At 53.6% G+C, this 16300-nt stretch overlaps 1 protein-coding gene across 3 annotated transcripts in view; it reads right to left on the bottom strand.

The window, feature by feature from the left end:
• JPH1 (junctophilin 1) overlaps nt 1–16300 on the bottom strand; it is a 70689-nt gene that overhangs the window by 49661 nt on the left and 4728 nt on the right. For all 3 annotated transcript variants that reach the window (XM_016153690.2, XM_016153689.2, XM_016153691.2), the window contains exon 2: nt 14627–15386. In XM_016153690.2, the coding sequence (XP_016009176.2) occupies nt 14627–15386 (760 nt within the window). The remainder of the gene's footprint in view (nt 1–14626; nt 15387–16300) is intronic.

The following is a 16300-nucleotide window of genomic DNA, read 5'->3' as shown; positions in this document are numbered from 1 at the left end:
AATGCAGGTATGCACAGCCTCTTTCAAGTTCCTAAACGTCTTTACACCTACTTGGAACAGGGACTGTAAATATATAAATTTGCCTAAAATTTTCATGTTTTTCCCTATAAAGAAATCCCTTTTTAATCTCCACGAATTGAGAACTTAAGTTTTTACATCTCTGCTAATTCGGAGTCCTTGCACAGACAAAAATTATATAGCACGACTCGATGCAAGCCCATGATTCTGCAAGAGCAATTTATACCTGAAGAGAGTCTGATACAAACATTTTTCACATTTTGATCCATTTAATAAGTGTTCATCATTCAGTAAAAATATTTTTTATCACATTTTTCTGTTTAATGAGGAAAAAGAAAAACTGTCGATGGATGAGAACAGAATATACATGTCTCTTCTTATCAGAAAAACTGGACTGCTCAACGGAGACCCCTGTACCTCACCAAGCACCCCGATGCCTGCCTGCTTCCTACAGGGGAGGTGCTTGCTCAGGTGGCTGGTTAGACTCAGCGGAGCAGGACTGGCGCCTGCTCAGGACCTGCAGGAGAGCTGGACAGGACAAGGGCCTCCGGCTCTCGAAGGCGAGGCGGGTCCTGTCTTCGCCTTCGAGTCACCAGTAGGAGCAGGGGCCAGGGGAAGGGAGGCCGCAGACACACGGTGACAGAGCAAACAACGAACGGAGCCCTCGGCACCGCCTCGGTTTTGATCCTAAGCGGAGCCCAGGGGCTCTGTGAAGGCCCAACACACTCATGGTCCTCCGACCCACACATGCCACGGAGGCGAAATGCCTGAGAACGGCCTTCTGGAGGTGGAGCCCCGGAAGGCAAGGTCCGGGCCTGAAAGCAGCCACCGCCAAGCTCAAGCTCCTGTTCTTCTTGGCTAGTGACTAACGAGTATCTTCATGCGAGCCACGTGCTCATTCTCTTGGTCCATTCTGCATACACAGTAACTAATACAAAACGAAAGATGCCTTTTCTGAGGCTAGGAAAGTCGTAAATGTTCACGTCACTCTTCTATGTGGATGTAGTCGAAGACGACAGGGTGCGTGAAGATTTAATGACGGCTCTGACTACTGCGTGGCTGACCAGCTGGATGCTGTCGTACTTGTTCTATTAATAGAGAAAAATTTTTTTTGAAAGTACTTGCTAATTTGATTTTAGCTAATGGATTGTGTGAACAGAGATGCTCATTACAGCACGATCAACCCGGTTCGGCACCTTGTCTTTGCGTAAAATAACTCCCTGCTTCTTCCCTGTCTAGGATGGTTCCTTATAAATTCCTCTCCACTCGCTTTCCTAAAAACCCTTTATTAGAGATGGCAACGCACACCTTTGATTTTGACGTTTTCCTGGCCTTTGGAAGTCCCCGAGTCACGGTTCCCCTCCCCCACGCCCCCAGCGCCACTCAAGGCCGGCGTGTGCGCTCAGCCGGCTCCCTGACACACGGCCGGCTGCTTATGAGAGGAGGTCTCCCTTACAGACGCCCGGGGTCCAGTTCTTAACTCCTGGACCGATGTACTCGCGTCCTCGAGGGTCCTGTCCCCACTTCTGCTGCTGGCGACCCGCCCTGCACACAGCAGCTAGGGCATCCGGCCACTAGGGACGTCAACGCACAACATCGGAAGCTGAATCAGGCCCCGGGGCCCTGGGTCAGATGCACCCCCGCACGCCGCCGGCCGCCACAACCCACGGCCGCCGCAGCCCACAGGCGACACAGCCCACGGGCGCCACAGCCCACGGGCGACCACAGCCCACGGGTGCCGCGCACCGCACCGCGGAGCCTTCATGTTCTCCGCGCTCTTCAGGCTCCGAGTCACCAGACGCGCTTTCCTGCCCCCACTGGCAAAACATCCGTTTGCCTCTTAGCGCACCGGGCCTGAGCTTCCCTTCAAAACGCTGCTCAAGGCTCAAATGATTCCTCTATGAGCTGGTTCCAGCCCAGGGCCATCGGCACCCGATGTGCCAGTGTACACCGGGAACCCCGTTGCTGATGCTGTCTGATTTTTCTCCCTTTTCCCATTATTTGGCATTTCTTTGGGGCTAGCATTCATATCCAGGCACACGTGCATAGAGTCACCCACACACATTTACGAAAGATACACGTTTATACAGACCCTGTTAATGGGGGACGCTTGTTTAAAACTTTCGAACTTTCTTCCCTGTTGGCTTATGCCTTGTTTCCCTTGAGATACTGGGCACCAAACACGGTGGAGGCTCTAACTGCTAGAACTGTTACCAACAGGGCAACTGTCACTTAAACTTCTCAACAGTAAAGTTTAGTAACGAAACTTTGATACCACGAAATTAACACATTACTGACGACTCTGAAGGAAGAAAATGAAAACTCCTAAATATGCTCTTCTTTCCCTCATTTTCGTTTGCGGAATGTTAATGACTGCTCACTCCACAATCAAAAGGTCAACGTCCCAACACCAGGCTGAAAGCGGCTCTACTTTAGTGAACAGTAAGAACAGCTTTGAAAACGCTTTTACGATCAAGTTTGTACCGAAACACACACACACACACGCATCCACCCACCCACCCACCCAAACAGTACTGGGCTGTACAGCCAAGTGAAAGGTCTTTAGGACGCTCCATGAGCGTTGACCTATTTACGAGTCCCTTTTTGACTCCCTAAGACTGACCGTGCAGACAGCCCCGTAAACCGGTTTGAAACCTGCGTGGAATGATGTAGAGCACCAAAAAGCCAGGTGCTGACTGAGCGAACTGCTCTGTCCGTATTGAACTGCCGCCTGGAGTCACCTCGGGCCCACTGTGCTGGAGGCTGCGTCAGGCCCGCACCCCCTTCCTCCCTCCAGGCCTGGCGCCGTCCTAAGGGCCCCGGGGACGACCCGGAGTGACTGGTCCGTGAGTGTGTTCCTTTCGAGTCCTTCGAACACGGTTTTCACTTGGGCGGGACAGCGGGACATTTTCCCTTTCTCTCTACCACCCTCGGATGGAGGACGAACCCAGGTGGGAAAAGTGAAATCTCGGCGGCCGTTTCGCTACGTTTACTGGGTAATTTCTACGCGAAACGTTGGCGGGAGAGTCGTGTGAAGTCCGAGGAAGCAGAGGAGAGGAATTCCCGGGGCGCTGTGATGATCTGGTCACCGTCCCACTTCCGGACCCCCATGGTGTTGCTTAGAGACCCAGAAGGATTCCTCGTTTCATATGCTTGAGAGATGCCTCCCGTGTTCCAGACGGAATGAGCCTTTTCCCTGACGATACTCCGGGCCACTGGACCATCGGACACTAACATCTCGGGTTTGCCTCTGTTCCTCGCCCACCACTTCCGGTCCCTCAGGTCCTGCTGACTGTATCCCTGGCTTCCCTGTCGCCCTGCCCTTGCCTGGGTCTTCATCCTCCCACCACAGACCAGGCGGCTGTCTTGGCCCCACTTAAATCCACCTCGAAGGCTGCTGGCTCCTTTCAAATCCCTTTCAGACAGCCCCCACCCGAGGCCAAAGTGGGAAATCTGGCTCTCAAACCTTCGGGATCTCAGTCCTATCACGACCCAGCTGCACTCACCCGCCTCCACTGCGCCCAGGAATAACCTGGCTCTCCTGGAGAAACGCTGGCTCAGCACTGGGTGGGGGGCGCGGGGTTTCTGAGCGCCCCTCCCCCATCGGCTGCGGGGGAGGCTGGGTCATACCTGGAGGTCCCAGTGCCCGTGGGGCCTGGTGCTCTGTTACCGGCTCTGTCTTCCCCACTGGCTCCCTACAGCGCAGTCTCGGCTCTGTCCCCGGAAAGAGTCCCCCCTCCTTTGCATTTTCATAGTTTTTTTTCCCCCTTAAAATCGACCTTATCACACCGCCGTCATCTGTTTACGTTTGCCTCACGCGCAGGGTTGGTGGCCGCTGAAGGCACAGTGTGTGTTCAGTGGAACGGCGAGACGGCCTCGTGACGAGGACCCTGCTCCCGGACACGGCTTCCTGCACGGGCGGGAGGAGGGAGCGTGGGGTGACCCAGGGAACTCCTGCCCCACGCCTCAAAGTCGAGTGGGGGCTCCGATGTCATGCTGCCTCGTAGTAAATGAGGGTAAATTTAAAAAAAGGAGCCGTGCTCGACGGAGGAACTGTGACCTTTCTGTGCCCCCCCTCGGGGAAGGCACAGGGGTCAGATGAGACGACAGGTGTAAAGGTCACGGTACGGGAACCGCCCAGGACGCGGCAGCTCCATCTGCCGGGGCCGGGAGGTGCCATGGAACAGCCATCCTCAGCCGAAGGTGGGGGGCACTGACCCCCCTGAGTGTGTACACAGCCGGGGGGTGGGGGGGGGCACATTTAGCCGCATCCACGCTGCCTCCGCAGCTGGAAACGTGGACAGAAAGTTACCTTCTCTTTGCAAAACAGCTAACCTGGACGTCTGTATCCAAACACTGCTCATGAGCTCACACCGCCATCGAAAACTGCATCTTATAGCCTCTACACAGGAGTCCCTTTAAATTGTGATTTTTTAAATGAAAAGTTAATTACTGAAAATTTATTTTTTTTTTTAAAGAAAGCAGTAGTCACCTTACCTTTAGGTTTACAAAATTCTTATCCACTTTGTACTGTCGATGACAGCCCATTGTCAGGGGCAGAATTACTTATTTGAAGAGACGTTTTGTTAGGCTGTCATAATTTAGTCCACGTCTGCTACGGACCGTGAGTGTGACCGCAAAGACTAACAGGGGTTAGGCAAAGAAGGGGGACCTGGGGGTGAGGGCCTCCCAGGCAGAGAGCCAGCTGCTTATGCAAACAGCCCCAGAAAGTGCCTGGACTGGGCTCACCCGGCCAGCCCAGGTGCCTCCAGGCCACAGCCCCGCAGGCTGACCGCGCCCATTCCACGGGGGGTGGGGGGGGTGGGGGGGGAGGGGGGGAGCTGTGGGCCACCTGGGCGCCTGCTCTACACGGCAGGTTTGCTTCTGACTCACCTCTGTGTTCCCAGGGCCTAGTGCCACGTCTGGACAGAGCTTCCGCTAAATAAGTGTTTGCCAAACGACGTTCTTTAGCGTGATAGTCTGTGGGAGTGATACCTTGTTCTAGTACGTTGCTGAGAAAGAAACAGGGCAACAGATCCTGCCCACTCGGGAGGCCCCTCGAGACTGCGTCTTCGAAAATGTAATTCCAAAAACTCAAGAACAGACATTCTGATACCTGCACTGCATCACCCTAAGGCAACAGATTAGACAACGGCTTTATCCGCACTTCTGAAAAAGGCTGCGCGGAGCCTCAGGTAGGTGCGTGGCCTCCCCCAGCGGCTTCACGAGCGCCTTCGCTCCTGAGTCCTGGTCTGAGCTCGCCTGTGTTTCAGGCCCGTGTTCCCTGTTGCCTTTTGGGGCAGCATCTCAAAATTCTAGAAGTCAGAAATCCGAGCCAAATTTGTCTTCCTCTCTGGTCCCTGTCCGAACACGCAGGGCCACCGCCCATGCAGCTGGCCACGCCGGAGGCCCAGGAGTCACGCCGACTCCTCTGGGCCCGCCGCGCTTGTTCAGGCCGGTGCTGCTGAGTCTGCCCGGGAGGCTCTCAGCCGAACAGCCGCGGTCCGACCCTGCTGCCGACGCTCAGCTCGTCTGCCCGTGGGCTGTCACCCAGATCGCTACTGAGCCGCTTAATAGGTGATCTGTCTCCAGTATTATTGCCCCTGACTCTTCCCAAGCCCTATGTATCATCTGCAACCAGAGAGATTTTTCTAAATTTGATCAGTTAATTTCTCTGTTTACAACTATCGACAGCTCTCCCCTGTTTGGGGGATAAAGTCCGAACTCCCCCTCACAGTCAGGGAGCCCCTGCTTGCTTCTCCGCCTCCTCTCTCAACACCCCCACCTGGCCCTCTCTTCTTCACCCATGCCAAACATTTTAAAGTGCCCCAGATGCTCGCAGGCCCCTGTCCCCTGCACCCTTCTCCGTTCTACTGGAAAACGTCCACATGCCCTGCGGTTCTCAGGCTACCCTACCGTGGACTCGCGCCCCCGGGCCCCGGCCGTGATGAAGCTCCTTCTGCAGGCCACCTAAGCTCGCAGCAAGACGCCGGCCACTCCACGGGTAACTGCGTTATCTGTCCCACTTGCATGGGGAGGCCTGGGTCCCAGCCGTAACTTTACGTTTGCATAGTACATAATCGATTGCGATAAAGAGTGATTGAAATTAATACGCCACCGAGATAAGAACCAAACTTTATAGAAAGGGCTGGTAACTGAGTGTCTTTTCTGAGACTCCTAGGCAGAGTGTCAACTAGCACGTTGACCGGTGACAGGTATGGGCTAAAGGTGCCACCCGCCCTTCCAGGGTACCTGCATCTCTGCCAGGTGCTCTATTGGCCCACAGCGCGAGTGATTCTTGAAGCATCGGGGCGAGCGGGAGGGTGTGGGGGACCCGGGCTGGCGGAAGGTGGGTGATCCCCGCCCCTGGCGCTCCTGCCTCCCGCTCAGCGCCTAGGCTCCGGCTTCCACGGGATTCCTCGGTGTGTTTCCACTACTTCGATACTGTAAAAATCGGCCCAATTTTTACCTTCTTTAAATGTTTTTTAAAAACGAAATTATTTGTTAATCTCTGGCATAACTGCTGGCTTTAAAAATGCTAGAAAGTGAATTAATATGTTTTCCTTGGCTGGAATAAGTTTCTTTTGGCGTACGGAAACCCTAAGAAGATTTGACTTCTAAGAGTTGTACTATTTTGGAGGCAGTCTTAATTCCGCACATATTAATTAAATTTCTGACAAAGGAGCTTATTTTGAACTCGGCATATTACACAAATACATGTGCAACCCCAACTAGGACAGAAGGGCAACATTATTAAAAGCTTATTTGGTTAATTCTCGGGAGGCCGTTGTACCGAAGCTGCATGACTTACATAAATGCCTCTGGCATTTGCTGGATCCTGGTTCTAAACACAATGTTCATATTTCATCTATAATAAGAAAAGCATCTCAAAGATTCGCAAGGCACTAGTCTTGCAAGCGTCCAGTTTGGTGTCTTGAGTAAAGTGAGATTGGCAGAGTCAGCTTAATCCATAACGGAAAGTTGTGAGCGGGGCGCGGTGCCCGGCGCCCGCTGCTCCAAGGAGGCTCCAGACACGTCACACACACACACACACACACTCAGGACGCGGCCACTCGACCGAGAACGGAGTTTCTCCAGGCCAAAGCTAAAACTCAGACGGAGCCCACGGGACGGACCACGAACACCGTCACACCTTCGGCTTTTCAGAAAATATTATAGCAGTGGCGGGGCGGGGGTGGGAGGTCTTCATGACCGTCGCAGTGATACTAAAAAGTAATTGTTGCTGCAATGCTTCACAGCCACAGAATCTGGAAAACGTCACGTGTCAGAGCTCAGGGAGGTCGTCTGCTCACGTTCGTCCTGCCCAAGCAAACTCAGAGCTCTACAGTGAGAAGGAGGCCAACTCGTGTCCCCGAAACCTAGCTTCTCATCAGCCCGGATGGCGGTGGCTTTCCCCTGCAGTCGTCAGGGCCAGTTCCCACCAAGCAGATGCGCAGAGCTGAGCGCGGCCTGCGTTCACCCACCCACGCGCCTTCTCCTTGCCCTTCCTGCCGGGGCAGGGGCGAGCCGGGCCTACCCACCCTGGGTTTAACAGTTAGGGTTGGAAAGGCTGCACAGACTGCGTTCTTACAGCCTAAAGCTAATTTTCATTAAGTCTGTGCTGCTGGGACCCACCCGCTAATCCTCAGAGCACAGGCCGCCTCAGCCCTGCGGTTCTGAATGGGCCTGGGCCTGGAAGGGCCGGAGGAGGAGTTTTTTAAAGAAAGATCTTTAGAAACGAGGCAGCTTCAGACCGTTTTACGAGGTTCTCCCGCCACAAGCTGTTCCCACGTGATGTGCGAAACAGGTGAGGGCCACGGAGGGCGGAGCTGGAGCCCGCGGGCCAGGCCGGTCGTGTGTCTGTCCTGGTCCTGGAGGAGCTCCCTGGCCAGGCCCATTCCGCACTGAGGAGGGCGGCTTCACGGCTCCCTCGGCCTGGAGGTGCGGGGGACGCTCGGGGGATGCGCAGCCGCGGGGGGGATGCTCGGCGCCCGCCTGGCTGTATGGGGGACGCGCGAGGGACGCCCCGCCCTGCAGCAGCCCACGCCCCACCCCCCACACCCACACGTCTCCCCGCACCGCCCGGGGAGCACGCAGAGAGCAGGGCGGGCCCCTCGCGCTACCCGCGGGAACCGGAGGAGGAGCGCGTGCTCGGCGCGCCGAGGCCCAGCACGAGAACCGCGGCGCACACGTGCCACGACGCTGACCGGCGCTGACCCGCCCGGACACCACGGAGATCCGGCCCTGCGCGCCGCGCACACACGCGTGCCGCTCGCCCGCTCGCTTTCCTTTCGGTCTTGGGGAAGAGACTCGCCTGCTGACAGTGCACTAACCTCACCCGGACCCAGCCCTGGAGGCGGGAGGCGGGTCCTCCCACGCGCTCAGGCCCGCACCCCGCACGGAGGTCAGACGCCAGGCGCGGGGCCAGAACTCCTCCCCTCGGGCCTGGCCCTCTGTGCCCCCCACGCCCGCCTCGCCGCCTCCGCCCTTCGCCTCCACCCCAGTCTGCCTTCCTGGTTTGCTGTCAGCTCTCGCTTTTGGGAAGGGGACTTGTAGGACTGACACACTTCCCGAAACAGATTTAAGTGCATATACGCAGTGACTTGCAGGTGACACAGCCCCGTGAGATACCAGCGTCTCATTCAACTCTTCAGACGACCCCCGCCCCAGAAAGAAAGCAGCAAATGCAGCAAACATTGGTCCTCGCTCGGGTCACTTTCTGGCCCCTCAGCCTGAGCATGTTGACGGAGCTTAGACTGCACAGGGTTGGCAATGACGGGCGGGAAGGTGACCGGCAGTGAAGGCAGATGTGGACGGGCACAGGGCACAGCGCCGAAGACAATGGCTAATACTCTCCTTAGCTGAAGATTCCCACAGTTCAGGTGATTTCCCCCCAAGATTTCTTTGCCTAGTTAACAGACTCTCCATTAAAATGACTTACGAGGCATCACGAGGACTTCACCTTCCTGCCAAAATCACTTATGTTAATAACTGAAAATTAACCAGAGTGCCAGAAGAAGAAACGAAAAATTCATGGAAAAGGTAATTTGTTTCCAAGAAAATATGATATGACCACTGACAACTCAGAAAGACATCAAGGGAGCATAGAAACTAGAACTTTGATTTGCAAAAGAGAAAGAGAATCCTATTTTTCCCAAGAGAATTTAAGAAATTTCTAATTCCTGGCCCTTCACAACCACGTGCCTTTTTCCTAAAATTGGTGGTAGTGAGTTTAATTTGGATCCACAATGTGCACTGACTCATAGTGACTCTGGGTTTTAATTACTAATAAGTGAAGTAAGAATTAAGTCAAGTATTCTTGTGAGGGGACTGTTCTGTTACCCATAACTATCTAAGTCTAAAAAAAGAAGGCCCCCAAAACGGCAGGGCAAGAACAACTTTTGAGAGAAAAAATACGGCAGCGGAACATTCAGCAAAGTTCAGTTTTTTAAAAAGACAATCGGCTCTTCTGTTCCGACTCGTCACACGTAGCGATGTCAAGTGCGTGGTGTGGCTGTGTAAGGGGACTTCCCTGGGCGTCCAGACCTGCTCATTTACCGCGTGTGGCCCTGGACCAGCTCATACCTGTAGCTGGCGATAACGGTCTGGCTTAACCTGGAGCTGATTCCTGGCCGTGCCTGACCTACGACTCTTCAATGATCCTGACTTAAAGAAAGGGGTACCCGTCACACACACGTTGGCATTTTCTGCACTTCCTTGGGTACTGTTAGATTACAGGGTGATGAAGTATGAGCACTACATTCCCTTCCTCACAACCGTGGTTGATAAATGTCCAGCGTAATGGAATTACAAGGACGGGCCGTGTTCACACCCTAAGTAGCGAGGCTTTAATTCGCTCGTTCATCAAATGTTTACCAGAAGCCTCAGGAAAGTGGCCTGGAGCTGGGGGAAAGAGAGATTAAACAAATGCAGTGAAATAAAACAGCAGATTGATGCTACTGGGAAATTTAAACGAGGGCACGGCAGTGGGGTGGGCGGCTGTGGGGTTGGGAACCCTTCGCCAGAGAAGAGGCTTTATGCCTAACCCTGAGCATGGAGCAGCCCGAGGGGCTGGCCCGGGAGCCAGGCAAGGGCGTCGCACAGAGGGAAGGGACGAGAGAAGATGTTTCTCAGGGGGAGCTGTCGCCGCCAAATCGTTCTGGGCACGGAGGAGAGGGGAGAGTGGTAGGAAATGGTAACATACCCTTTTCAAAGAAAAGGACAGGAAATACATTTCTCCTGTAGGATTTCTTAAAAACCATGTCGTTTTTACGTTTAAGTGTTAAACTGGCAAACACGGAATTCGCCCTCTAGTTCCGCAGACGGACGCGGCAGGAGCATCCTTGACCTCGAGGCCCTCCCCATCTGTGCTTCCGCCCCCGGTGCAGGGTGCCGCTCTCTCGGGGTGACGAGCTGGCAGGGCAGGTGACAGCACAGGGCTGCCTCCTGCCGGTACCTGCCGAGGTGCTGCCCACCTGCGCTGCACTAACGGCTGTGGAGGTGATGGGCGGACCGGCCGGCCTGGCCCATCGCTGGCCCTTGACGGGGGCCCTGGGAGCGCCCAGCCGAGCGCCCTGCCTGCTTCCGTGAGGCTGGCCCCTCGGGGACAGTGGCACCTCCTCCACTCCTCCCTCCCCTCCCACTTTCTCGTCCTCTGATCTGTTGCAGTGAACGCAGCACACCCACATCAAAGGCCTGTGGCTCCCGCTGCTTAGGCGAGCCCCGCCCATCCGGTCCTCACACTCCCGTGCTCCAGCACCATAGTCACTTCCTCTGAGGCTCAGACCCCACGGAGCTCGCTTCTGTCTACACCCCCTTCTGAATTCCCTATTCACTTCCATGGAGGGATGGCTGAGGGCCACTTACTTGCTGTCTCAACCAAATGAATTACAGTCTCGAAATTCTCCCTTCAAACGTTTTTCTCAAGGAACAGTAATTTGAACCCCTCACTTCAGGAATGGCTGGAGACAAGAGTTAATATAGTAAAAAAAAAGGACCAAATGAGAAATGTCACGGGAACAACAGGAGCGTGGAGGTGACCTGGGGGCCAGGGCCTCTGTCTCTGCCTCTGGACGGGAGGGGCTTGGAGTGCGCACAGGTGGTCTCCTCCTGCCTGAACGTTTCTCATAAAACAAGGCCGAGACACCTTCTCAGTTCCAGGTGACCAATTTGCCTTGGTCCATTTACCTTGACCAAGGCAAGCGGGGAACAAAACGTTTTGTTAAAGCTTCCAAACACGGTACTTCTGGGATCAGAACAGAAACCGAAAGAAAGGTCACCCGTAGTGGCTGGCAAGTCACGCGCATCCCTCACGCTTTACCTCCCGCAGGGCTCACGCACCTGCTGGCGCACGATCGCCAGCTACTGACTACCGGCTGCGCAGTCTCTGCTTTCCACTGACCATTACGTCATGCCCGTGCTCCCTCATCTATAAGAATTAAACAGAAGCCCGTAAGAAGCCTTTAGAAATAGGCCTCCTGTGTGTTTACTGGGAAGGCACATCACGCCCTCTTCAAAGGAGCAAAGGAAAAGGTCCGCAGATCTAACATGTTTTCCTAGATCGTGGGGCCTACGGTGGTGGTTCTGAGTGTCCTGACTGCCCCGAGGACATGTTCCTGCAGGACGTGGCTGTTTTCCTCAGCGCTAACCTGAGGCTTGGCTTCCAGGTAAAATCGGGTGATGGTACGAATGCAGATCTGTCTTCCTGGGGTTCGGACACAAACAAAAAGCTCGACCGCATGAGAAATGCCAGCCACAGAAGAAGGAGTCACACTGCCTGGGTGGCAAATAGACATGATCGATGACTATTAACTGATCATCTCTCTTTGCTGCTGACGGCAAACTAGTGATTTCAAGAGTGGCGGCTGCCAAGGTCCCTCTCTCCAGTGCTTACTCGGCCGTTACCAGGGCAGGGACAGAGGGAGAGAGTCATTTTGCGGCCTTAAACTTCCCATAGTTTTGAAAACAAAGCCATGAGGCATGACAACTCCGAGGGGCCGGGAAGGGCTGAGCGGATTCGCAGGGCCCGGACGGTAACGCGGCTGGAGTCCTCCTCCCATGGGGCAATCTCCAGAACCTTGACAGAACTGTTCCTTCTCTGTACTTTGCAATAACATTCTAGAGCTAGTACAAGGGGCTTGCCAGTCCTTCGGCTCCTTTCTACAGAAACGGGTTGCGAAACCGTGTCTGAAGCAGTCATGAAAGCGAGGGGAGGAGACTAAACCGGGGGGGGGGGGGGGCAGAAGTCACGTGACAAAAGGTTGTGTTTTTGTTTTTTTGTCTGTTGTGTCGTCCAAAGAGTACTTTTTTTTTTTTCCCCCTTTGGCAGTAAGAGCACTTAACGTGAGACCTACCCTATTGACAAAATTTTAAGCACACAATGGCATATTGTTAGCTACAGGCCTGGTCGGTCGGTCGGAGTACAGATCTCTAGAACTCACTTTGCTTCACTGAAACTTTACACCTTCCTAGGTCCGCCTCTCCCATCCCCCACAACCGCTCTCTCTGAGTTTGACCATTTTTGATACCTCATATAAGTGGAATCACACCGTATTTGTTCTGTGCCTGGCTTATTTCAGCTAGCGTATTGAACAGAGCATTTTAAAAAATAACCTAGTGAAGTCTTTATGGAGTAACCTGACTAAAAGCATAGCATCTTAAGCTAAAGAGTTCTTGATTGGGGACTGCAGAATACGGTATTCCCAAACTAGGTAATACCACCCCCAAAAGATGTGCAACAGACAGAATGTGGCCAGAGCTTCGGCAAGAGTTTTATGATACTGTGATAGTTTTACGATAGTATAATTAGAGATCGTCTTTGTACCATCGCAAGCAGTTTCCCTTAGTTACGAAGAATCCTTCCATTTAAACTGATCCTAAAAGTCAGTAATTAAAGTAAGCATAAGAAAGTCATTTGCTTGAGTGTCCCGCACAGGTTTATTTTCCATCTGCTAGGATTAAACTGCCTCCAGGATATCACTAGGTTGCGAGGTGGAAATACAATGGAACAGCCTGGGAGAGCGCATTTAAAATTAGAGGCCGGGGCCTAACATAAGGTATGTGACTAGCCTTCCAGTTGTTGAGGGCCGAGGAAGCCAGCAAGATTAGGTGCGCCAAGCATCCTATCTGCAAAGCAAACTGAAAAGCAGGTAGATGCGTCGCTTGGTGATTACCGAAGACTATGCTCTAAAATAAATGATGTTTGGCGAGGAAGGCAGGAAAGACACTTTGTGAAAGTTTGTGTCGACTGACAAGAAACGTGAACTTTAAAATAGGGTTAGTTTGGGAAAAAATGAAAAGATGTTGGACACTTTAATAGAACATATATCTACAGATAATTTAAAAAAAGAAAGAGCTTTTCCATTTTCCAATTAGTATTTCAGACACTTAGAAGTAAATAGTAGCCATACACGAAAAAGTGTACAAGTATAGAAGTCACAAATATGCAGGTCGAAGCATATGAAATTGCCATTTTTTTTTGGTACACCAGGAAGTTCAAATATCAGAAATTTCATATGGTTCAACCAAAAAAAGGGGTGAGGGGCTCATTAATTCAAAGCTAAGAATTAACACCCGAAGACACGCTAAAGTTTTGTGGGTCCAAAGGAGGGCTACCTCTGTGGGAGAATGTTACTGAGGCAGAGGAAGGATTAATGTTGTACGGGGAAAGTCTGCCTCAAGTCACACGAAGCCGCGGCCAGTCCGTACCCAGTTACGTAAGCCTAAACTTATAACCACCCCTTTTTCATTCTGTCTCGCATGACATGCATCCCTAATCAAACCCCATTCCCAACAGATTTCTCCATCCCTCTGGCTGGATCCCCGAACCCAGCTATTGACGGTAAAACGCCACGCACATCGTCCTTCCCGGCCCACACACGCCCTACTCCTGGGTCTGTCATTCACCCGCCTTCTCCTCCTCGCTCCAGCCTGTCTCTACTGCTCTACTTTCTTCCGACCTTGGCACACTGAGCGCCCCTTCTGTCCACGTGGGGCGCCCCCACCCCCTTCCTTTTAATGCACCAGCGAGCTCATCTTTCCTGCACAGAATGAGGCGATTCTGCGAGCCTCGGTCTCTCTGCCTTTCCCACGTGGCCGAGCTCTGTTCTTTTCAAGAATGCACACTAGATCGCCAGGCAACTTTCCACTTCCGCCACGTCTAGACCTTGGTGGCTTCCTCAAAACCAACTTCACCTACGGGGCATCCAGAAGCAGAACCCGAATTTTATGAATCAGGATAATTTTCTAGGGGGAGTGGTTCACACCTCCCACTTAAATATTAGGATAAAGGGGGGCTCATCTATAACCAGGTATGTTTCCATGAGGATGGACATTTTCTCTCTGGCACACAGAGCATCGACCTCTCCATCATGCTAAGCATTAGGGGAGTGATTTATAACAGGAAGGGGACCTCGACGTGCCTTCGATGTTTTTATTTTTTGACGACGGGAAGTTTGAGAGCCGTGCGGGTACATTTCCGACTCCCGTTCTACTGGGCTTAACTGTTTGCCACCTTTGACTGGGCAGCGGCAGGAGGCCCTGCGCGCGCGCGCGCGCCCCCAGCAGCCCGGCCGCGCCCCCCCGCGAGGGACCCCGCGCGCGCCCATACCTCGAGTTGGCGATCTCCACTTTGGTTCTCGCCATGGCCGCGGCCCTCTGCGCGCCTGCGATCGCTCTGTCCACCTTCTCCCGAGTCTTTGCGTTTCGTATGGGAAGGAGCTGCTTGCGGACGCCGCGCACCAGCACGTTGTTCTTGTACTTCCCCTCCTCCCGGGAGCCGTCGGGGAACACGGTGCGCCCGTAGCCGTGGCGCTTGTTGTTCGCCCACTCGCCTTCGTACTTCATGCCGTTGGAGCGCTCGCTGACGCCGAAGCCGCTGCGCTTGTCGCTCTTCCACTCGCCCATGTAGGTCTCCGTGGTGGTGGCGTCCACGTGGTCTTCGGCGGGGCCGAAGTCGCAGTCCACGTCGCCGAAGCTGATCGTGGAGTTGGCGTCGCTCGAGCTGATCCTGCTCATGGCCGCGTCGCTGCGCACGGAGCTGCGCTTGCTGGAGATGGACGACTTGGACTCGGACTTGCGCATCTTCATGCTCCCGAGCAGGGAGCCCCTGCGGAACAGGCCGCCCTTCTTCTTGCCCGCGAGCTCGGCGTCCGCCTGGAAGTTGAGCACGAAGCCGCCGCGCGAGCCGGCCGGGCTGTCGGCGGCGGCCGCCGCGTCCTGCAGCACGCTGCCGTTGCTCTGCTCGCTGCGCAGCGAGGCGAGCGACGTGCGCAGCGGCGAGCGGATCACCGCGGCCATGCCGTAGGGCACGCTCTGGCGCACGCCGTAGCCGTGCCGCATGCCGCCGGCCCACTGGCCCTGGTAGGTACCTGCGGGAGACGAGAGGGGCGGGCGTGAGGCCGGGCGCAGCGGCTCCCGCCGCGGTTCCGGGGGACGCCGGTCTCCGCCTGCAACCCCCCCCCCCACCCCCCGCACCTTTTACAGAATTGCTCGGGATCCCCCTACAGTCTGGTCATTTTTGCTTCTCATTTAAAAATGCATGCCAGCTTCATATGAAACCGCTCCTTGGGAACACCCCAAGAGTGATCACTGCAAAACACCCCTTTTTTTTCCCTTTCAAACGAACACATTAGAAAGGCACTGCCATATTAGATGGAATTATGAGTCCTATTTGTGCATTTTATCTCATTTTACTAATTTAGCTGAAAAATCCTGAAAATGACTTTTGGGTCTGTCAGTATAACATTGCGACAAGTTCAAAGACTAAAAATAACTAGCAATCTGAATACTTAAGTCATCGAACAACGTGTGTTTTCTTTCTACCATGTTCACTTTTTAGGGTAGGGAAAACATTAATATTTAGGATTGTTATTTAGATTTGGGTGAAACTTTTTGAGCTAAGAGTGATTTGACAAATACAATGTATATCCTGAGAAGAGTGAACCATCATGAAAAAAAGGGGGGGGGGCGATTTGTTTTAACTGCGAACTAACTTCCAGGTGAAAAGGTTAAGGTTTGTCCCACATGGGTGATGGATGTTAGCTAGACTTACTATGGTGATCATTTTGCAAGATATGCGACTATCGAATCATTATGTACACCTGGAATGTGTGTCAGTTATACCCAAAGAATATATATATACACGCACACATTAAAGAAAGACTTGTCCCATATTTCCCGCCAAACTTCCGCTTTCTCCCAGCCATGCCCCTGCTCTGTGTCATACCGTGGGCTAGAAGCTCTCCATGGCAGGGACTACCTCAAAGAACGCAAAATTTCTAGA

Source organism: Rousettus aegyptiacus, unplaced genomic scaffold (genome assembly GCF_014176215.1).
Source record: "Rousettus aegyptiacus isolate mRouAeg1 unplaced genomic scaffold, mRouAeg1.p scaffold_m13_p_15, whole genome shotgun sequence".
Classification (NCBI taxonomy): domain Eukaryota; kingdom Metazoa; phylum Chordata; class Mammalia; order Chiroptera; family Pteropodidae; genus Rousettus; species Rousettus aegyptiacus.
Note: the sequence above shows the minus strand (reverse complement) of the source record. Positions and strands in the feature narration are given on the sequence as shown.